Raw genomic sequence first — 23,506 nt, 5'->3', positions numbered from 1 at the left:
AATTCCTCACATTTGCCTGAACTGGGGGTGCCGACCAAACACTCTCGAGGCAGTTTCATCAACAGTTGCAACACTCAAGCCATTTAAAGGGTTTTTCTAAAATGCAGATTTCAGTTTAAAATTAAAAATGAAGTTGTCAGACACATTGGGTAATATGGTGTAGGGAAGAAGAATTAAGAATTAGGACTCCTAGTCTATAGGAAACTACAGAAGCAATAGCTACTATCTGCAGCAAGACTGAGCACAACTTGATATAGACCCCTTTCTTTAATCACTGCAACACAAAATATCATCCATTTTTTCATTAGTCTGAATGTCAATCACTGGGTCTGTTCACATGCCACAGCATCATACCAGTCTAGACACCCATGGAAAGCGTTGGTGCTTAAACATATGCATATATGTCCTTTTCAGCTCATAAACAAAAAAAGTTGTAATCAGAGATTACAGAGAGAGATTCTTGCCTGCAATCTTGAAGAAGCCGCTGCCAGTCTGTGAAGACAATACTGAGCTAGATAGACCAATAGTCTGACTCAGTATATGGCAGTTTCCTATCTTCCTAGAGATCTACAGTGCATTTATTTGTTTGTTTATTTTTACTGTTAAACTTATATACTGCCTTTCATTAAAACAATCCCAAGGCGGTTCACACAAAATTTTTAAAAAAGTCTATAAAAATTACAATTAAAATATTAAGCTAAAATATAAAAACATAGCTCTCACTAAAAAGATCTAAAATACAGGCATCATATAACCATACAAAATACAAAGAAGCAGCAGTACAGACAATCAAATAAAAGCCTGGATAAAAAGCCAAGATTTAACACTCTTTCTAAAAACCGTGGTGGAGACTGAGGAGTGAATAGCCACCAGGACAGCAGTACAGAGTCCGGGGGCAACAACAGAGAAGGCCCTGTCCAGCGTGCATGACAGCCGAGCCTCCCTCATTGTTGGCACCAGGAGCAGAGCCCCCTCAGATGACCTCGTCAAGTGGGCAGCAACCTTTGAAAATGACTTGAAAATGTATTTGTTAAAGTGACCCTAAGAAGCTCAGGTATAGTTTGTTGTTTTAAAAAATAAAAAAGCAAGACAGTTCCCAGTAAATATTTTCCCTATACTGTATTCCAATCTATATGGACACATCCACTATAAAAGTGCACCAAGTACAGACTATAGCACTATGCAACATCAGCAGTTTCACCCCTATATTGAATCTGCTTATAAATTCAAGCCAATTCTTACTTTTTTCCAGGAAAATGAATGAGAACCCAAAATATTTTCCTCCCATGGACATGCAGTATTCAGGCCTTCCTTTCATACTGGAACTTGTGGTAGGAATTTAGGTTGACAAAGGTCTACTTACACACAACTTTTATTTGTCAATACTGTATACCTGGATGACTTTATTTATTTATTTATTTGATTTATATACCGCCCTTCCGAAATGGCTCAGGGCAGTTTACAATTAAAACAGAAAACCTTAAAAACAATTAAAACAGAGATACAACTATAAATACCAATTTAAAACAACTTAAAAAACAATTAAACTATCAAAACAATTAAAACCCTGAAAACCAGGTATTAAAACAATTAAAACTGATTAAAAACCCTGAAAGGCCAGGCCAAACAGATAGGTTTTAAGGGCTCTCTTGAAGGACAGCAAAGAATCAAGATTATGAATTTCCGCTGGGAGTGCATTCCACAGTCCAGGAGCAGCTACAGAGAAGAGCCGCCTCTGAGTCATTACCAAACGAACCGGTGACAACTGGAGATGGACCTCCCCAGATGACCTTAACGTGCGGTGGGGATCATGTAAAAGAAGGCGCTCTCTAAGATATCTTGGACCCAAGCCGTTCACATTATATAAGTTTTCTCCTTTGTAGCCATCAAAACACTGCTGAAAAGACTGCTCAAGTGTTTTTAACACATTCTCAGGTATATACAAAGTAAATTCAAAAAATCTTAATTGCTTTGTTATTCCTTAGGCTGCCAGCACCAAACTATGTTCTGTCATCAGTTTGAATTCATCTGTCTCTCTTTAACTGAGAATTTTATTCTTGCTTATTAGACATACTACTTTTCTTCTTCTTCAACTTCACCCAAACCTACGTGATCTGTAATCAGTTCCTTGCAGCTTGATGACAGATTTAACAATATTCATAAAAGAGAAAGCTTTTATAAACATCTTTTAAATCTGGTGCCAAATGTGTTGCAACCGTTGATAGAAAACTGGCTTTTATGTCCTTTCTTAACTCTCAGTATGTCAACTCTAAGCCCATGCAAGTAAGCTGTGTTTTTGATAAGAATCTTTAGAACATAAGAACAGCCCTGCTGGATCAGGCACAAGGCCCATCTAGCCCAGCATCCTGTTTCACACAGTGGCCCACCAGATCCCTCTGGGGAGCCCACAGGCAAGAGGTATGCCCTCTCTCTTGCTGTTGCTCCCCTGCAACTGGAATTGAGAGGCATCATGCCTCTGAGGCTGGAGGTGGCCCACAGCCACCACACTAGTAGCCATTGATAGACCTGTCCTCCATGAATCTGTCTAAGCCCCTTTTAAAGCCATCTAAGCTGGTAGCCATCACCACATCCCATGGCAAAGAATTCCATAGATTGATTATACGCTGTGTGAAAAAGTACTTCCTTTTTGTCGGTTCTAAATTTCCCGACCTTCAGTTTCATGAGGTGATCCCTGGTTCTAGAGTTGTGAGAGAGAGAGAAAGATTTCTCTCTGTCCAACCTCTCCATTCCATGCATAATTTTATACACTTCGATCATATCTTCCCGTAGTCAAAGGAAAAGAGCCCCAGATGCTGTAGCCTAGCCTCATAAGGAAGGTACTCCAGGCCCCTCATCATTTTGGTTGCCCTCTTCTGCACCTTTTCCAGTTCTACAATATCCTTCTTAAGATATGGTGACCTCTTTCCTTTTGCAGTTTAAATATTTATTCAAAAACCTTTCTCCAGTCAGGAATATAACTATATATTCCTGTAATTATAGTAGAATTAGTAAATATGAATAATTAATAAAATAAATAATTACTATAATAATTAAAGAGGACTGCAAACTCCCACAGTACCAGTCTCCAGTATAAACACTCTAGAAACAAAGTAATAGTTTCATTGCAATTTCTAATAATAAAGCAACCTACATTGTTTGAAAAACAGGTTTGCTCTTAGTAAATTTTAGGAACATATTCTAGACATATCTGAGGTTCCAAAAATATGATTTTAAAATATGATATTTAAAATGTTACAGAAAACATCTTCCATTACCTTCAGAATTACGTACTGTGTAACACAAGATTCCACAGCAAACATTAGAAATGGACTAGAAACAGTGAGCAGCATCTAGATGAAGGTTTGCCCAAGCAGAATGCTTCCACTTACACCTGGGTGTGTGTGGAAAGACTGATTGCACCACCAGGCCCCAATGAAGACAGGACACGCTTAGTTGGAGTAAACAAGGACCACAACAGAGAATAAACTTGCAACAAGGTCCCTAACTAATCAGAGTGCAGGTACTTCTCCCGTGTGGTAGCCACCTCCTAGTGAGGGCCATTCCATACCAGGGCGAAGGGCCAGGCACCATGTCCTGACCTCCTCTCACCGCAAGGCTTCACCCCACTGAGGGGGTGGTGGTGGCAGTGGCCCACCCCAAACCCAAGCCACCAAAGCTCTGAGCCGGTGAGTTGTGCCACCCCACCCCACCCTCGAGTGGGGGGGGCACTCCCAGCCTTCCAGGCCGCCAAAACCCTGAAGGGCTGTTCCTTGACCCTCCCTCACCCCAAATGGCTCTCCAGCTGAACACCTATATTGAATCTACCTACCCAGCACCTGCACTCTCCTGCCAAGTGACTGGTTGTTCTGCGATGCCTTCCTACAACCCGACTCCTAAGCCTCAGTGAGAGGCAGGTGGGAAAAGGCCGCATCTAAAGCCAATCTGGCGCGACCCAAAGAATTCCTACTTGGCCCCCGCAGGCGACCAGCTATCCCTCACTGAGTACTGGGCCGGTGGGTGGGTGCCCAGCTGCTGGGGAACTGTGTGAAATGGAGGCTGCCGGGCAAGTCTCTCCCTGCCCCCTCTCCCGATTGGCCAGCCCTGGCCACGTAGAGGGGGCCCAAGATGCTGGCCACCATGCATGCCTCAGAGGCTGGAGGCACAACCCCCCACCCCCGCCTCACCAGGCAGGGAGTGGCATTTTTGCCAATCCTGCCTTCTCACAGCAGTCCCTTCTTTGTACCTCAGGGACATATTTTTCACAGGCACAGAGAAAGCTGCTGAGGAAAGGGAAGATCAGAAAAAAAATGCCCTTCTCTCTGTTCAGCTTATTTATTTATTTAAAATATTTATACCCTGCCCCTCCATCACAGTACTGCTCAGGGTGACTCACAACAATAAAATAGGTCGCACACAACTTCATCTGGGTGTTAAAAGTAAAGTAAACCACTAAAAGTAATTAGCCACTATAAATACAAAGCATGAACTTGTTTAATATTAAATTAGACATTGCAGGCTTCATGCTCCCTGGGCTTTCTAGGTTGAATGGCACCTAAGCAAGAGAGAGTGAAAAATACTCCAGATGTTACAATATGATACATTCCTTCCTCCTCTGAGAATTTGATGACATGAATGGAATTCTGCCAGCATAAACATAACTTCTTATGAAAGTGTTGTGTGTGTCTACCTACAATAATTACTCGGCTCCATGACAAAGGTATAAGTTAAACAATCATTTCTGAGGTTGCATCTTTAGAGAACTTGAGAGAGAAAGGTCTGAGTTCACAAAATATTAGTTACCTCATCATAGTTTGCACTGCAAATTACACACTAGTGGGAGGAAATAAAAGGTATGTGGGGGGGGGGGGTATGTTCACAAAAACCCTTACCCCTCTGAAATTCCAGACTTTGGTGGACGGAAACAGAGAAAAGCTGTTGTTGTGCTGCTGCTGCTCCTTAGGCCTGAAAGATAAAAGTAAAACACAAAAAGTTCATTTATTGTATTCTTAACTGCCAAATTTATCTTAACAGCATGCGTTAGAGAAACACATTTTGTGTGAATGACTGTAGTTGTGTTCATTTTTAAAGTGAACCTAGGTTCAGGCCCCTGAAATGCATAGTACAGATTACTGCTGCACTTCCATTCAACACTGCCAACTGCTAACTGAGCAAAGAGGCACCTTTTAAAAGTAGTAATTCTATTTAGCCGGGGGAGAGCAATTGGCCCTATCCATCCCCAGCACAGCATCCCTCCAGTGGCTATTACTAGTGTCTATCTTATGTTTCTTTTTTAGATTCTGAGCAGCCACTTTATTTATATCTATGTAAACCGTTTTGGGAACTTTTGTTGAAAAGCAGAATATAAACATTTGTCGTATTTGTATCACCTAACTGTACATGCATACAGAAGTGTACACTGTACACAGATTATATGTGCATTGAACGTAACATGGGAAAAGTCTTATGTTAAGCACAAATTTAGGATGGATCAAGAGCCAAAAGGCCATTATTCACCATTTTATAATTTCTGGGTAACCCAGAGTTTTCAAAATTGATTTTAGATATAGCTACTGATAGTACTGATATGAGCAAGGTCAGTAATGCCTCTGGATTAGAGCACAGATATCTTAGAAAGTAACAATACATTACAGATATCTGTAGAATACATTACAGTTATGAAAAAGGTAGTAGTAATTTAAGCTGCAGCTATGCCCCAATGAAGTGCCTCCCACCAGGCAAATATTCTTAGGATAGTGTATTTATTTATTTAACACATTTCTATACGGCCCCAAACCTGCATCTCTGTGTAGTCAGAGAGATGGGGCAAAGGGACTTATTTGCAAATTACATTAATCCTATGGTATATGACTATTAGCCAGTAGCAGAGCCAGCCAAACGGTAGCCTGTGTTCTGCCCCATCTGGCAGCCCCGCCAGTGACACCCTGTGCATGTGACATCACTCGCACAGGGGCGTGGCTCGGGCTCCACAGAGCCCCGAGCAAGCTTTTCCCTTCTCATCACTGGAAGGGGAAGGAAAATAAATGCTGTCAGGCAGCAAGCACTTCCTGGAAATGAGAGGGGGAGGGCTGGGGCAGGCCTTCTGGCAATCAGGCCATGCCCCCCTTTGTGCATAACATCACGCACAATAGGGGCTTCAGCGGTCCTTTTCATTGGCAGGCTGGGTTCTCTGAACCTGTTTGTTCAGTGGTGGCTCCGCCCCTGCTATTAACATTTAAATTCTCTCATCCCCATCTTCTCAACTTCAAAAGCATTCTCTCTGAGGGTGTTCCTTTATTACACTAATAAAGTAAAGGCAGTAAATAAATGAAAAAATATGTCATACTTTAGAAAGGATATTTCATCTACAGCTCATTAATGCTGCATGTAAATGTTCAGAAGTGCAAGCAAGTTTTAACACAACAACCAACCTACATCCAAATGGCCATACAGTAAAGGTATTTCAAGTAGCACAACAACCAGTTCTACTGTCCTAAGTTAGTATGCTTTTTGTCATTACTGTGAACAAGCTTCCAACAAAATAGGAACATTGACTCAACTGAACCAAGTATCTCCCAGAAATATGTTCCTGAGGGTCCCACAACCCTTAGGACATATTTGAGAAGCATAAAGGCTTGCAGAGGGAAGGGGCAAACAAAGGGGCAAAAATACCTTCCCTGTTGCATGTGTGAAACCCTCTTCTGTACAGTGTTCTTAGTCTGCATGTCAGCAGACAAATATTTCCCAATAAACTTAAGTAGCTTTTGGAGGTATGAAGATGGAGAATAAAGTAAACAATGGGGGGGAAATCAGATATGGCTTCAGTCACAAGTTTGATTCAGGTGTGGGTTTGCCATAGGCTAAGGCTTCTTCTATGCCCTGTATCAATCAGCTGGATATAAATTCCTATTAGTACAGTGGACATAAGTATTGATTTTGACCCATTCTTCATTACAATTGTGAGGAGTACAGATTATATTATATTTTATTTATATACTACCCTTATAAGGTGGTATACAAAGGTGGCTCAGGCTCACCCTTATAAAGGTGGCTCAGGGCGGTTTACATTAAAAACAAACAAGAAAACACACAATTAAAAGCAGATTATAATTACAATTAAAACTAGGTAATATTAAAACTAAATATCATTAAAGATCAGGCTAAAAAGATGGGTCTTTATGGCTCTACTGAAGGCTTCCAATGAAGACAATCATCTTATATCCATGAGGAACATGTTCCACAACCTAGGGGCGACAACAGAAAAGGCCCTACTCCAGGTTGCCACCAGATGGACTGGTGGCACCCAAAGATGGGCCCTTCTTGATTATCTCAATGAACGGTGGGGACCTTGTAGAGTAAGGCGTTCCCTCAGGTAACCTGGACCTAAGCTATTCAGAGCTTTTAAGGTAATAACCAGCGCTTTGTACTTTGCCCAGAAACATATTGGCAGTCAGTGCAAGTGTTTGAGAACAGTGTGTGTGTGTGTGTGTGTGTGTGTGTGTGTGTGTGTTAGAGAGAGAGAGAGAGAGAGAGAGAATGAATGTGTGTGTGTAGCAGGGATGTGCATGAACTGGTTCGGCACTCCCTTCCTGGAGCACTAAACCAGTTCGATCAGCTGCCGTTCAAACTGGTTCGAAGAGCGGACGTTGCTTGAAGAGACAGGGAAGGTGCTGCCTGTCAACCCCCGCCCTGCCGCATTCCTCCTGCTGGCGCTCTCTAAAATAGCCGCCACGTTGGGCTGCAGCATTCCTGCTTGCCCCCAATCAGCATCGCTAAAGGGGTCGGCCATGAACGTTACGACGCTGATCGGGTCACAAGCAGGGGCGTTGCAGCCCAGCATGCCCACTGTTTTGGAGAGCGCTGGTGGGGGCAAAGTGGCAGGGTGAAGGCTGACAGGTAGGCAGAGCCTTCCCTGTCCCTTAAAGCAGCCCCCAACCACACTCCTGGGAGTGAACGAACAGTTTGTGAACATCCCTGTGTACACACACAGACACACACTTATATACAATTTATACCCTGCCTTTTCACAATGCAGACAATAAGGCAGCTAACAAATACAAATAGGAAATAAATAGGAAAGTCTAACACTTCTGGTGAGAAATGACATCATCCTGAACAGGGAAGGCCGCTAATCAGCTTTCTGGCAGTGGAGCAATTATAAGATGGAGCTATGTAAATGACAGGAGAGCAGCAGCTCCTGGATTTAGAAACTGACCAGAAGCCGCTGCTCTCCTGTCATTTACAAAGCTCTGTAAATGACACTTGAGGCAGTTCCTGACTGGCCAGGTGAGGGCCCACACTGGAGTGGAGGACAATTCTGAAGCTCGAAGAAATTTAACAATCAGATGAAGCACTTAAGGCACATGGAATGGGAAGCCTCTTGAACTCAAAAGGATATAGCTTTTTGGAGGGGAAAATTGGCTAAAAACTGGAAAAACTCAACTCCCCCAAGGGTTGGCATTTTTCAAGAGTTCTGACTTCACCAGGCCTCATCTCCAGTTTTTGAATACATCTGACCTGGCAATCTGACTTTTGGAGAACTGAATAAAATTGGAGAAATGAAAACCACGGGCAGGAATGTAATCGGATATGAAAGCGGACAGCTAAAAACAGGCAAACATACCACAGCTGTATTTTCATACCAACTAATTTTGTCCACTTGTTTGTTGATTCCAGACTCAACTAATTTGAAACTGACCTTTCATACTTTGCTTACCCTCATTCACTTGTACAGAGCCTTGTTTGATGTACCAGCTCAGCTCTTGCATTATTTTCTTGGTTGCCTTGCTAGCAGCAATAAAAACCAGCCGATAAAGCTTATTGGAGTAAAAGTGAACTCCGCAGTGACAGAGGGGATTCAGAAGCAGCAGGGAGGCCCCCAGAGCTGCAGCTCGTCAGTGCAATCAGGGCAGCAGCCCAGGCTGGCAAAAGGAATTCCAGCAGCAGGTCTTCTCTGCTGGTCACGGCCAAAGAGCAGACGCAGGGCAGGCTCAGCAAATATCCTGGCTGTGCCGATTGCCAACCAGATTGTCCAAGTAGACAAGATCAGTTTGTATGAAAATACAGCTGCGGTATGTTTGCCTGTTTTTAGCTGTCCACTTTCATATCTGATTACATTCTTGCCTGTGAATTTTGCTTCTTTAAAAAAAATTAAAAGTTTAGAGTTTTGCAGTAAGACAAGCAATAATGACAGGACATATATCTACTAGAACCACCACATGAGAAAGATTCCCCATTATAGCAAGAGAGAAAAATCTGTGAGTTTTCACTGCCAACTGATTATCAACCTAAATTTTCCAATAGTTAAAGGAATTCTGGGCTTTATAGGGCAAACGTTACACCCCTCTAGGCACCCATCTTTTTACTAGGAATTTTATCTTTAAAAGGAATTTTATCAGTTTTCAGCTCATTTCCTTTGATGGTTCATAAATCACCAAAATCATTTGAAGTCAGAATAACCCACTTGACTGATGACCAGAGAAGCAGTTATTTTCTTTTTCTGCTGTGCTAGTATTGTCAGAGCTTCCAGCACGGAAAATAAAAACACAGCCTAACCACCACAAACACACCCCTATGCCAAAATATTCCACTATTACTAATTAACAAAGTGATGAAGTATGTGAAGTCAGCATGCGTATCACTGAAATCGATGACTCATTTCTTGTGGTCGAATATGGGTGCAGGAGAAAGAAAGAAAAAGAGGAAAAAACCATACTCTGGGTTTCTTGTTAATGTTTTCCCAGCATAGACCGCAGCAGGCTTGATATCAGCAGAAATCAAGGGGTGGTCATTACAACTCACTTCCGCACTTCTCCAGCTGCAGCATCCTCTGTCTTTAGCCAACTCCCAAAATCTAATCTCTAACTTTTGTAACACATCACTGACTTAGAACATGCCAAACCCATTCTTAAGGAAAGAGATGTAGACTTGAACAAAATAATTGCATTTCCCTCTATGGGGTGATTTCTCTGTCCTCTTGACAGAGGTGGACTTTGCAGTCTGGCTGAGACTGTGTTGGTAAAAGTAAAGTTGTGCCTCCGAGTCAGTGTTGACTCCTGGTGACCACAGAGCCCTGTGATTGTCTTTGGTAGAATACAGGAGCATCTTCCTATATCGCTGCTACCCGATATAAGTGTTTCCCATATCCTGGGAAACATACCAGCAGGGATTCAAACCAGCAATCTCTGGCTTGCTAGTCTAGTCATTTCCCCACTGCGCCATTAGGTGACTACAATTTATAATTGCATACAGGATATATTTTAGGCTATGTGTACTGTTACCACACCCATGTATACTTCACACGCATATCTATGTCTTTAGACCAATCTGAGGAAATGTACTCAAAACTAAACTAGCAGGCATGAACAACAAAATGAGAAACTTGCAGGCATGAACAGTAAGGAGTGCATGTGTTAACAGATTAAGGACTGACCACCCATAACTGTAACCAATGTTATGATTGCACGCACCTTCTCCACCAATTAATCTATTAGGTTTGCTCTGAAGTGTGATAGCTACCACCTCTCTTGACTATGCTTTGGCTTAATGTGGGGAATTTAACTCAATTTAATGCAAACCTGCTTACAGTCAAATTAAACACTGAGATACCAGGAAAGCTGACCATAGATAGGATGCACCAGTGTTGGAGCACTCAGAAGGGCACCATAAAGTACAGGCATGTTTCTTGAAAGCAAGGCTAGGTTTATTGAAGAGCAAAGATTTACAGTAAAGGCAATGGTTAGTGCTTAGGCAAGGGGGCTGGTAACAATCTTCCCTTTAGGGGCTAATGCTCTGAGAATGGCAGTGAATTGCCTCCAAAACACGTTTACAGGTTAGCACTGAGGAAAAGGGCATAGAGTTGGAAGGGAATGAGGATGGAGAGAGGAAGAGAAAGAAAGATAGGTAACTATAGTTACCTATCCCAGGCCAGGGACACGGATTCCAGGAGTTGCAGGCTTCCTTCATGGAAAGAGGTTGAGACCTTTTGTTACTGGGATCTGAGCAGGAGAAACTCTGGGTCACAAGGCAAGAGGGCGTTCCTAGCAAGGTCTGAGTTCTGACTACCCAGGGGGGTTTCCAAATTATCTCCCAGGAAAGGAAACAAAAGAAAAAGCAAACAATGCCCTGGTGCAAGAAATGAATCTCTATGTGCACTGGCAAAAAGGTGAGATGCCTCTGAGATGGTGGGAACAGCAAAGTAAGCAGCATGCTGTCCCCCAAAACTATAATTATAGTGTCCATCACCTCCATTGTTGGCTCTACTGTCACCTCCAGCATGGGCTGACAAGATAGGGTCCTTCATAACTTCACAATAGCGCGCCTACAGAATATAACTTCACACTGCATGCCTACAGCAAGCAAAGGGAAGCACTGGGCTTTTCAAGGCAGTCAAGTGCAAGGGTTAGCCTGCAGCAAGTCTACACAGGGAATGGCCCAGCCTCATGGGCTCCATTCAAAATTTAAATGATTCAACAATAAAGTCTGGGAGTTCCCAGGCAGTCATGTTCAGGGATTAACCTATAGCAAACTCACACAGAGAATGACCCAAGAACATCCAGGGCAGTCTTGTTCAAGGTCTCCTTACAGCTAGCCCAGTTGCAAGTGAGAAACAGCAGGAGAGAGACCAGGCCCTCAACTCCTGCCTGTGGCTTCCAGCAGCATCTGGTGGGCCACTGTGTGAAATAGGATGCTGGACTAGATTGGCCTTGGGTCTGATCCAGCAGGGCTGTTCATATGTTAAGGATCACTCCAGAACAGTGATTTCAGCTCAGTAATTCTGGACTCCGCAGTATAGTGTTCCAACTTAGATAGGAACTCATCAGTGCAGTGATCTAGATTAAAGGAAAAGGTATGAGCTAGGGATATGCACGATCTTGTTTGTGCACTCCCAGGAGGCGGGGGATTCCTTTAAGGGGCAGAGATGGTGCCCTTACCTGCCCCACTGCTTTCCCCCCGCTGGCGTTCTCCCCGGTCAACATTGAACCAGAAGTGGCTGACGTGCATGCACATGGCATGCACACACATCAACCACTTCTGGTATGATGCTGACCAGGGCTGCAATGAGGTATGCTGCAGCCCTGTGCCAGCAGTTTTGGGGAGAGCACTGGAGGAGGGAGTGGCAGGGCAAGTAAGGGCACCCCTAAAGGAATGCCTGCCTCTGAACTGGCTTAAACGCCAGACTTTCAAACAGCTTTGGTGCTCCATAGAAGGAGTGCAAAATGCCTGCTTGGGCCTCCCCCTCTCGCTAGACCTACTCAGGAGCAAGGGAGGGCAGACCAGGCATCTGCCATGGATCTAGAATGTCTCCGCTCCAGGAAGAGGTGTACTATCTCTGGTTCCATGCAAGGTCCAGTACTTGCAACCTTGTCTTCACTAGTGCAACAGATTCACTTAATGAGCTCCTCCTAGAAGTAGCTCCCAAATTGTTGTCCCAGCTAGAGTTCTGCTCCAGTCTCTACTTCAGCCATTGGTTCAAACCTCACACCTGATCACCCTGCTCCTGACTATCTGCCTCTCCAACATGGCCTTCCAGTCTCCACTCTGACCCCAGGTCCCAAGTTGGCATCTCTACTTGACAAGGAGCTAGAAGGCAAGCTGGAACAGGTGCAAGATCACTAACACCTGAAAAAGGATGGCTATTGGTCTGGGCACTGGACTTTAGACCAAAAAGGGGCCCATTAGAGCCAGAGAGTGGTAAACTCAATGGGATGGTAGAATCACTAGACAATTATCAGAAATGATAAACTCAATGGGATGGTAGAATCACTAGACTGAGGCCTTCAACTGACGCAAGCCCTAAAAAGCTCTCCTCTGGAAAAGAGCCCAGATGATGAATTTCTGCACGTTTCAGAGATGGATTTACTGCTCAGGAGCCCCTGGGCCCAGCATACCCTAGTACCCACCCCCAGTCCAGCAGTCCATGCAATGCCTCCCTGCTTTTCAGCATGAACATCCCATTTTGGAGAAAACTGACCAAAATAATCTGACCTCTCTGGAGTCCACCAGAATATAGTGCCCTTAGACCCAGGCCTATAGCACCTATTGGGAAACCCATTCCTGGCAGGTTTGCTTTGTTAATTTTTGGCAATAAGGTCATGAATCAACTCTGTGCCTTTGCCCAAGCCTAAGCCCATGTATCATGCCTGTCAGTTGTGCACAATTTCCCCTCCACAAAAAGTTAAACTTTTCAAAAGTTATCTTCCTGACCAAAAGTCCATAGTCACAGCCGAAGAGAGGGAGAAATGAGGGAAATTGGAAGGTTTAGAAAAGCAATCACAAGAAAATATAATGGAAAATTAAGAGCATGTTTCAGCCACTACTGTATAGAACTGAAACTGATGTGTTACATTGAAACGTTTGCTACTTTTAACAGCTGTTTTATGTTTTATTTTACTTATGTATTAGAGAGGTCTTGGAAAAAAGCTTGTGTTCTTTGGAGAATGAGTATTTCATCGCTGTTATGCCAACTTAATGGAAAATACACAAAAAGGGGACTAGAGTGAAGGGAAGGAGGGAAAAACCGAAAATAAAGAAGACCAAAAGCCATGCTCACTTGCTGCAGAAAAGGCAAACCAAGTTCCTGATGCTGCTGCAGCCAAAAGAGACCAGAGGAGAGGTGGGGTTCACACCTATAAAACATCAAATTTCTGAACATCTGCACAGTCTCATATTCCATGTGTGTGAATGAATGCACAGAGATCATTAAAGACACGTTTATTGTGATCTTGTGTGTCAGATTCAGTTTAGGGGAACTGAGCCCCATGCTGGTAGATAAAGCTTAAATGTATGTGGGAAAAGGGGACGGTTTTAACTATTAACTTCCTACAACATGCCTGGACTTCTCTATCTTATTACATTACATTTTCTGTCCATTTCATCAGGAAAAGATGGTGTGGCAGATATTAACATTTACTTGGATAAGACTGTTCAATTATTTAATCTTCAATTATCCCTGGAGATTATAATAGTTGCTCACATGTACAATACTCAGAGACCTTTTGAAGATAGCGTATGATATTTTTCATAGCCGGATGTTAGGAATCTGACAGTTAGCTGATCTGGGTAGTAAAAGCTTAACTTTAATGCAAATTGCAAAAAAGTTTTTAAAACACTTTTGCATTTTGAAACTTAATTTCTATTCCTTGTTCATTGCAAACAATGTATTTTTAGCCTACTTTCCAGTAGGCTTATGAGATCACCCAGCATTTTATTTATTTATTTATTTTATTGTTAAATTTATATACCACCTTTCATTTAAAAAAAAAAGACAATTAAAATATTAAGTGAAAAATATTAAACAAATCTGATTAAAAATTTAAAACAAAAGCATAAAAGCAATATAGAGTATAAAGAGCAGCAGCAGAGAATCAAATAAATGCCTGGGCAAAAAGCCAAGATTTTACACTCTTTCTAAAAGCTGTGATGGAGACAGAGGAACAAATAGCCACTGGCAGAGCATTCCAGAGTCTGGGGGCAGCAACAGAGAAGGCCCTGTCCCGTGTGCACGACAACCGAGCCTCCCTCATTGTCGGCACCCGGAGCAGAGCCCCCTCAGATGACCTCATCAAGTGGGCAGTAATCCTTGGGAGCAGACGGTCCCTCAGGTATCCCGGGCCCAAACCATTAAGGGCTTTAAAGGTCAAAGCCAGCACCTTGAATTGGACCCGGAAACAAACTGGTAGCCAGTGCAGCTCTTTCAAAATGGGTCTGATGTGCTCCCAACGGGCAGCTCCAGATAAAACCCTAGCTGCCTCATTTTGCATTAGCTGCAGTTTCCGGGTATTCTTCAAGGGCAGCCCCATGTAGAGCACATTACATCATCATCATCAATTTTATTACGGCCATTGGCCAGCAGAAATAGGAGTAACAAATAGACTCAATACAACGATCAATAAAACAATGCTAAAACACAATATAACAGAATACAATCACTCATAATAAATAATCCAGTAATCCAGCCGTGACGTGACTAAGGCATGGGTAGCTGTGGCCAGATCTGCCTTCTTGAGAAAGGGATGCAGCTGGCGCACCAGCCGAAGCCGTGCAAAGGCATCCCTGGCCACCGCCTCCACCTGAGCTTCCAAAAGCAGTGCCGGGTCCAGTAATACCTCCAAGCTGTGTACTTGCTCCTTCAAGGGCAGTGCAACCCCATCCAGAACCGGTAAATTCTCCTCATCCCGATCGGCTCTCCTACTGATCAACATTATCTCCGTCTTGTCTGGATTCAATTTCAGTTTATTAGCCCACATCCAACCCATCACGGCCTCCAGCTCCCGATTCAGGACATCCACCGCCTCCCTAGGATCAGGTGATAAGGAGAGATAGAGCTGAGTATCATCTGCATATTGCCGACAACTCAATCCAAGTCCCCAGATTATCTCTCCCAGAGGTTTCATGTAGATACAAGTGAATTTTGGCCCGTTGAATAACAGGCGCTAGTAACGGCGCTCCTGGCCCCCCGCTGCCATTCCCCCTCCCTCCGCCGTCCGGCCGCCGTCCCAGTTCCTTTGTGTGTCCCCCCACCTTTAAGGGCCAAATCGGCCCAGGGACTTGCCCCCGCCAGGCCGGGGAGACGGAGGCCGGGACCGGGGGAGGAGCGGAGGCCATGTAACTTTTTTAAAAATTGCTTCCGCCGCCGACGCCGCAGACCCTCCCTCCCAGCTGCCGAGTCCCCCTTACCCTGGCCGGCTGCTGTCGGCCGAAGGAAGTCCTTAATTTAAGAGGCAGAGAGGAGCTTGCAAGCAGAGCTCCTCTCTGTGCAAAGCCTCTTGTCGAACTGCCGCTTTGGGCGCAAGGGATGCAAGCGCCCAAAGCGGCAGTTCGGCAAGAGGCTTTGCACAGAGAGGAGCTCTGCTTGCGAGCTCCTCTCTGCCTCTTAAATTAAGGGCTGTCTTCGGCCGACAGCAGTCGGCCAGGGTAAGGGGGACTCGGCAGCTGGGAGGGAGGGTGGGTGGTCGGCGGCGTCGGCTAGCGGTGTGCCCGAATCGGTCCGGCGGCCATTCCAAAGAATGGCCGAACTGCCGGACCGGTCCGGCCCTGCCTGGTTCGGGTCCGGGTGGGGGGTATGCCTTTAAAGGCGGGAGGGCTTGCTTAGCCCTCCCGCCTCCTTGCCCCCGCCAGCGCCCGTATTTAACAGTATAGGGGCGCTGGAAACCAGCCGCCCCCCCCGCCGCCGCCGCCGCAGCGAAAGAACTCCCCAAGCCAGCCAGCCCTCCCTCCCTCCCAGCTAGCTGCCCGCCTGCACACCCACCCACCCGCTCGCTCACCCGCTCACTGGATAAGAAACAAGAGGAGCTCCGGCACAGAGCTCCTCTCGTTCGGAAGGCCTCCTGCAGAATGGCGGCATGCGCGCGCCGCAAAGCACGCCGTTCTCCGGAGGCCCGGTCTACCCGCCGGGAAAGGGCCGGGTAGACCGGGCCTCCGATCGCTGAGTAGACTGGGCCTCCGATCGCCGGAGGCCCGGTCTACCCAGCGATCGGAGGCCCGGTCTACCCGGCCCTTTCCCGGAGGGTAGACCGGGCCTCCGATCGCTGGGGAGACCGGGCCTCTGGCGATCGGAGGCCCAGTCTACTCAGCGATCGGAGGCCCGGTCTACCCGGCCCTTTCCCGGCGGGTAGACCGGGCCTCTGGAGAACGGCGTGCTTTGCGGCGCGCGCATGCGCGCGCGCGCGCAAGCCGCCATTCTGCAGGAGGCCTTCCGAACGAGAGGAGCTCTGTGCCGGAGCTCCTCTCATTTCTTATCCAGTGAGCGGGTGAGCGAGCGGGTGGGTGGGTGTGCGGGCGGGCGGGCAGCTAGCTGGGAGGGAGGGAGGGCTGGCTGGCTTGGGGAGTTCTTTCGCCGCCGCGGCGGCGGGGGGGGGGCTGGTTTCCAGCGCCCCTATACTGTTAAATACGGGCGCTGGCGGGGGCAAAGAGGCGGGAGGGCTAAGCAAGCCCTCCCCGCCCTAAAAACAAGGCCCCCCTTCGGTGCCGGTCCGGACTTCTCCGGACCGTGCACATCACTAGCGTCGGCCGCGGGAGCAATTTTTTTTACAGTTGCATGGCCTCCGCTCCGCCCCCGGCCTCCGTCTCTTTCGGTCGAGGCGGCGGCTCTGCCGCCGCCTCGGTCAGTTTCCCCCGCCGCCGCTTCTCCGGGGCGGCCGCTTCTGGCCGCCCAAGATGGCCGCCGGGTCTTGCCTTTCGTGCCTCCCTTGCCCTGTTCTGGCCAGGCACGAACGCACGCTTGGTGTCCGTCCATGGACGGACACCAAGCGTTTTATTAGAGAGGATTAGACAGCATGAGGGACAAGACCGAACCCTGCGGGACCCCACAGGCCAGAGGCCACGGAGCCGAGCAGTAGTCTCCCAGCACCACCTTCTGGACCCTCCCCCCAAGAAAGGACTGGAACCACTGCAACGCAGTACCTCTGACTCCCATACTCAAGAGGCGGCCCAGAAGGATACCATGGTTGATGGTATCAAACGCCGCAGAGAGATCCAGCAGAACCAACAGGGACGCACTCCCCCATTTAGTTCCCGGCATAGGTCATCCACTAGAGTGACCAAGGCAGTCTCAGTCCCATATCCGGGGCAGAAGCCAGATTGAAAAGGGTCCAGATAATCCGTATCATCCAAGGCCCTCTGCAGCTGGGACGCCACCACATGCTCTATCACCTTGCCCCAAAAGGGCAGGTTAGAGACCAGTCTATAGTTGTCCGGGTTGGAGGAATCAAAGGAGGGCTTTTTAAATAATTGCCTCCTTTTAAACCATTGCCTCCTTGAGGCACGATGGCATCCTGCCCTCCCTTAATGAGGCATTAATAATAACCTCAAACCATCTACCTGTTCCCTCCCTGGCAGCTTTTATTAGCCATGAAGGACATGGGGCAGGGGCAGGGGCAGGGTGATGAGGAGAGGGCTCTGCTGAGCAGGGACCTGAGTGCTTGCCTGTGTTCCACCCCTTTCAGGTAACATCAACTGCCACTTAAGACCAGCTGAGCCAGGGTCGTGAGCCTCTTGGCAAGAGCACAAGGGCTCTCGGTCTTGTGGCTCTCAGCCGAGTGGAGAACAGCCGGTGGACTACAGTAGCCAGACGGTTGAAGAATCCTAGCAAGTTTGGTGGACTTCTGAGCAGGAGCACGAATGACAACAGCCCCCCCCCCCATACCTCCCTGGACTGTTTTTTCCCTTTTTCCATCCATCCATCCATCTTCCTCTTCCTCTTCTTCCTCTTCCCCACAGCAGCATAAAACCTACCAAACTATTGTATTGCCCTATTCTAATAGGAGGGAGTTTTTATATTTTGTTATTGGGAAGGGGGAACATCTTTGGCAGGGCATTGATTGTGCTTTTTGCCTCTGCCCCCCTCCTTCTCCATTTGTGTATCAACTATGGGCTGTTTTAAAGCTCAGGCTGAGCCACGGGTGCAAGCCTCTTGGCACTCTCTCCTTGTGGCTCTTAGCCTTGGGGCGAACTGCCTGGTCTCAGAAGTCAGCATACGTCTGTTTGACCCCTGGTTTTATTAAGTAGTGGAGCTGTGGTTGTTTTGACTGAGGGATGTGTCTGGGATAGCAGGAAAGTGGGGTTGGTGTGGGGGCAGCAATATCACTGGTAGTGGGCAGAGGGAGATATGGCGGTGGGAGTTGGGCTGGCCGTTACAGGGGGAAACGGTTCAGGCAACTGAGGCCTGTTCCTTTTTCCAGCTTTTCTCCTAACCCTGAGACCCCTGGGAGCTCTGAGAACACCCCCTTGAGGATTAGGGTGCTGCTGCTGAATGCCAGGTCAGTTAATGCTAAAACATCTCTCATCCACAATTTGATTTTGGATGAGCATGCTGACCTGGTATGTGTGACAGAGACCTGGTTGGATGAGCTGGGTGGGGTTGGTCTCTCTCAGCAATGTCCTCCAGGTTACCTGATCATGCAGCAGCCCCGCCTGGAGGATCGGGGAGGGCACGTTGCAGTCATCTATCAAGAGACCCTCCCCATTTCCAGGTCAGGTAATCTCAGAATTTTGAGTGTTTGTCCTTGAGGGTGAGCCTCCAAGATAGGCTGGGGATTCTGTTGGTGTACCGACCACCCCACTGCACTTCAGTCTCCCTTCCTAAGCTGGTGGGGGTGGTCTCAGAGGTGGCCTTGGGTTCCCCCAGGCTTATTGTTTTGGGGGATTTCAATGTCCATGCTGAGGCCTCCCTAGTGGGTGTGGCCCAGGATTTAATGGCCTCCATGGCAACCATGGGCCTATCTCAATTGGTATTTGGCCCTACCCACATGGCAGGACATACTCTGGATCTGGTTTTTGCCGACCGGGGAATAAATGATCTCGAGATGGGGGAGTTTGAGTTAACTCCCTTGTCATGGACAGATCATCATATGGTGGGGTTTAGTTTGACTGCTCCATCTACCCTCTGCAGGAGTGGTGGACCGATTAGGATGGTCTGCCCCCGGAGGTTTATGGATCCGCTTGGATTCCAGAAGGCCCTCGGGGAGTTTCCAGTGTCCAGAGCTGGTGACCCTGTTGAGAGCCTGGTTGATCTCTGGAATGGAGAGACAACCCGGGCTGTTGACACAGTTGCTCCTAAACGCCCTCTCCGGCTTGGTGGAGCCCGTTTGGCTCCTTGGTTTTCCTCAGAACTTAGGGCAATGAAACAACTTGGGCGACGGCTGGAACGATGCTGGAGGAAGAGTCGTGACAAATCAGACCGAACACGGGCTAGAGCCCATTTTAGGGACTACTCCATGGGGGTGGCAAAGAAATGCTTTTTGTCCGCCTTCATTGCATCTGCAGAGCATTGTGTGCATGTGTGTCCAATGTGTATGTGTCCCATCAACATCTCAATGCCTGGACCAATATGAACCACATTGAGTACATTTGCAGTGACACAAAGGGACGGCTCCAGGATGTAGTTTGAAATGATGTCATCCAGCCTGATTTAAGATGGCAGATACATGAACATTTGAGGTGCAAGTGAGAACTGATTTGGACCAAATTTGGTACAGTTGTAGGGACACTTAGGGACATATCAAATGCACAGTTTGTGGTGATGTCTTCCACCCCAATTCTAGATGGCAGATGCATGAATGTTTGAGGTGCAAGTGCACTAACTTGTGAACTGCCTAACCGATTTGGACCAAATTTAGTCCAGTTGAAGGACTGGTAATGAAAAGAAAGATAGTGAAAAGATAGTGAAAAGAAAGTAGGCAGATACAGAACTTGTTAATTCTGAAAAAAGTACACGTTAGTCAGCCTAGGTGGCTTGGGGTACTAATTTTCTAAGTTAGTATTGTTCAACAAAGGCAGTTAACTATGAGGTAAGGTAAAAGATATCTCATATCATTCAACAATTAAATTTAGTCACTGGTGTTCACTCGTTCAGGCAGGTTCCTATTAGCAGAAAACTACCACATCAAGGATAAATGTTCCAGTCAAGCCCTTTGCTTGTTTTCTTTATTTTTTTATTTTTACATTTCTATACCGCCTTTCGTTAAAAGAAAACCCCAAGGCGGTTTACAAAAATTAAAACATACAATAAAAGCAATAAAAACATCAAGCAATAAAAACATCAAGCTAAAAACATATAAAACAAGCATAAAAACAAGACAACTGTTGTGCTAGTTTTCTATTTGCAGAGAGGTATTTTGTTTTGTTTATGGAACAGGGGGAACATTAAAGCAACATGGCACCAGACTAGTCTCCACCAGCAGAGTCAAGTGCCACAGTTCGTTCTGCATTCTACTATTACCTTCTGCTAGAGCTGCCAATCATCAAGTGGTGTGCATGACTGTGTAACCCCCTTAAACACACCTGCCTCCAGATTCTAGAGCCCAAACATGAAAAGAGATCAGTCACATTCCATTGAATTATTTTGTAAATATCACCAAATAATGAGAATGCAGGAGGTCACTGAGGTTGGCTTCGTATAAAATGGTCCCTCCACATTAAAACTATAGGGCTATTGCCACGATCAGGCAAAACCGGGCACTGCGGCTACTCATGAGGAGACCCCCGGAGGGGAGGCGAAAAGCCGCCTCTTGGCTCTGGGGGTCTCACCAGCATGCCCTGCACACTCGTGCAGGGCATGCTGGAGCTTCCGGGGGCCGATTGGCCCCTGCAGGCTCTGTCACAGAGCCAGCAATAGATCCGGCCGCCCAAGGCTTCCGCCCTGCTCGTGTGTTGGGAGAGCAGGCTTCCCCACTCACTCTCCAAAACCGGGTCTCACTGATCGTGAGGCCTGGCTCTACATCTGGCTACTCTAGTGGCTATCGTACATGAGAAGGGCTACTTGAATTGCCTTTTGGCTTCACACCAGCACAGTCTAATGCAAATAGCAATAGCAATAGCACTTACATTTATATACCGCTCTATAGCTGGAAGCTCTCTAAGCGGTTTACAGTGATTTAGCATATTGCCCCCCAACATTCTGTGTACTCATTTTTACTGACCTTGGAAGGATGGAAGGCTGAGTCAACCTTGAGCCCCTGGTCAGGATCGAAATGGTAACCTTCTGGTTACAGGGCGGCAGTTTTACCACTGCGCCACCAGGGGCTCTTTTCTTCAGGGGCTTTCTTCTTTCCAGGGGCTTTCTTTTTTCAGAAAGTCTTCCTTTGCGCCTTCCCTTCATTGATCCAAATGGTCTAAAGATAAGTCAGGTACTCTGGCCTTGGCCCTACTTAGAGCCCAGCTATTTAATTATTAGTTTTGTTTTTTTTAAACAAAAAACAGCTACTGTGAAGCTTTTCTGCAACCTTATACCATGCACACTTGGAGCTTTGTGTTTAACATTTAATTATCATTTCCAAGTAAATATGGGTACTTTGAATAATTTATTCCATTATCTCTGCAGGGTCATTTTATTAACCTAATGTAAGGCACCACAAAATGAAAATGTTTTCAAGCAATAAGTTGTCACAGCTGGGTTCCTACAGGACTATGTCTTGCATCAGTGTTCCCATGGCAACTTCTACAGAAAACCACTGAATACATTGGGGTAACACCTGATGAAATTCCCAGGGAAGTTTCCTTCAGAATGTCTACTAAGAACAAAACACAGTCAAGCTTTATCAGAACTAAAAAAACTGTACTATGTTTGAGAATATATACCATGTGGTTTTTTGAAATGTGCTATCTACAAAACTAATTCAAGTGGTTAATTAAAATCTGATTTCCAGAAGCCTTGTAGGAGTTTAACATTAGGTATCACAATATTTATTCGACTACAAAACACATGTACCACATAACTGTGAAAGCTGAATGCAGATATTATTCACTACTGTTGCTTTAAAATACATATAATGTTCAAAGTATTTTAACATTTCATGTTTAAAATACACCAAAACATTAACCTGATATTTTCTCCCAGATGCTGCTACACAATGAAGATCTCTCTACACAGAAAAATGACATATAAGGGGAAGAGTTGTAACCTAGCCTTCTCCATGACATATTAGTTTTCTACATGGAGGGATTTAGTTATTTCTGTGGAAGAGCATTCAATCATGTAAGCCCTCCACCTGTAGTCTGAAATGGTATAACCCAGACAGAGGTTTAGCATCTCAGCAAGAGACAAACTGGATGTGATGTGGGATTGCTGGGTTGGATAGCCTGATGTCTTTTTCTTTGCCCCAAATCAACCGGCTAAAACCCAGGCTGCAGTGCTGGGTTGGGGGTTTATTCCATCCTTCATCCCAGTCATTTCCCCAACAGAAAAATTCCACACAAAGCTGCTATTAGCCGGGGGTGGGGGGTGGGATGACCTGTCTTTCTTCACCTTCATGGTTAATAGCAGCATTGGTTGTGTGTGTTTCTGTGTGTGTGTGTGTGTGTCTGTGTGTGTGTGTGTCTGTGTGTGTGTGTCAATTTTCATTAGATACTTTGTTGTTGTTTTTAAACTCCCTAGCACCACCGCCACAATGCAGTTCAGCCCCACCACCCTGCAACTGAAAAATGGTGTCAGGAAATCTGATTATAGATAGCCTACATTCTACCTTATTTGGCTCAGACTAAGCCATTGTCTGTATTTTGTCAACTAGTAAATAAATTTATTATGGTAACCACTGGTCATAACATAACACAAAACATGATACAAGCATAACATAACATTAAAAATAGAAAAAGACACCTCTTTAATAAAATATAAGTTAAAAAAGAATGACCTAAACGACCTCTTTGCAGTTGCATCAATAAATGTAGTATATACAGTAAGACTAGATCTAACACTACTATGTAGAAGACGGTTTAGTAAACATAAATCTATTTATTATAAGTTTAAAAGACAATAATGCAAAAGTAGCAACTTGGCAACTAACATATGGAGCATTTTCAGACAGCAGGCTTTACTGCGAGTTCGAATTTGCCCAAAAACGCTGACACAAAATGTGAAATTTTTTTTTACCCTGGACATAAATCGGGCAATGTTCTAATGTCTAAAATCCTGAATCATGTGTGAAGTGCTCCCCAATAGCTCAAAGCAATTTCGGGGTAAATCTGGCTTATATGTGAATGCACACCCTCCATTCCGGATGAAAAGCGAGCT

At 45.8% G+C, this 23,506-nt stretch overlaps 1 protein-coding gene and 1 long non-coding RNA gene across 6 annotated transcripts in view; one reads left to right on the top strand and one right to left on the bottom strand.

Annotated features, from left to right (window-relative positions):
* Positions 1-13,719, top strand: part of LOC128345034 (uncharacterized) — a 30,651-nt gene extending 16,932 nt beyond the window's left edge. The window contains exon 2 of the long non-coding RNA XR_008316221.1: positions 13,402-13,719. This is a non-coding gene — a long non-coding RNA (uncharacterized LOC128345034). The remainder of the gene's footprint in view (positions 1-13,401) is intronic.
* ARHGEF3 (Rho guanine nucleotide exchange factor 3) overlaps positions 1-23,506 on the bottom strand; it is a 245,027-nt gene that overhangs the window by 174,276 nt on the left and 47,245 nt on the right. For all 5 annotated transcript variants that reach the window (XM_053296329.1, XM_053296326.1, XM_053296330.1 and 2 more), the window contains exon 4: positions 4,890-4,962. In XM_053296329.1, the coding sequence (XP_053152304.1) occupies positions 4,890-4,962 (73 nt within the window). The remainder of the gene's footprint in view (positions 1-4,889; positions 4,963-23,506) is intronic.

This window comes from Hemicordylus capensis, chromosome 2, assembly GCF_027244095.1.
Source record: "Hemicordylus capensis ecotype Gifberg chromosome 2, rHemCap1.1.pri, whole genome shotgun sequence".
Taxonomy (NCBI): domain Eukaryota; kingdom Metazoa; phylum Chordata; class Lepidosauria; order Squamata; family Cordylidae; genus Hemicordylus; species Hemicordylus capensis.
The sequence above is the reverse complement of the archived record's forward strand: the minus strand, read 5'-3'. Positions and strand labels throughout refer to the sequence as shown.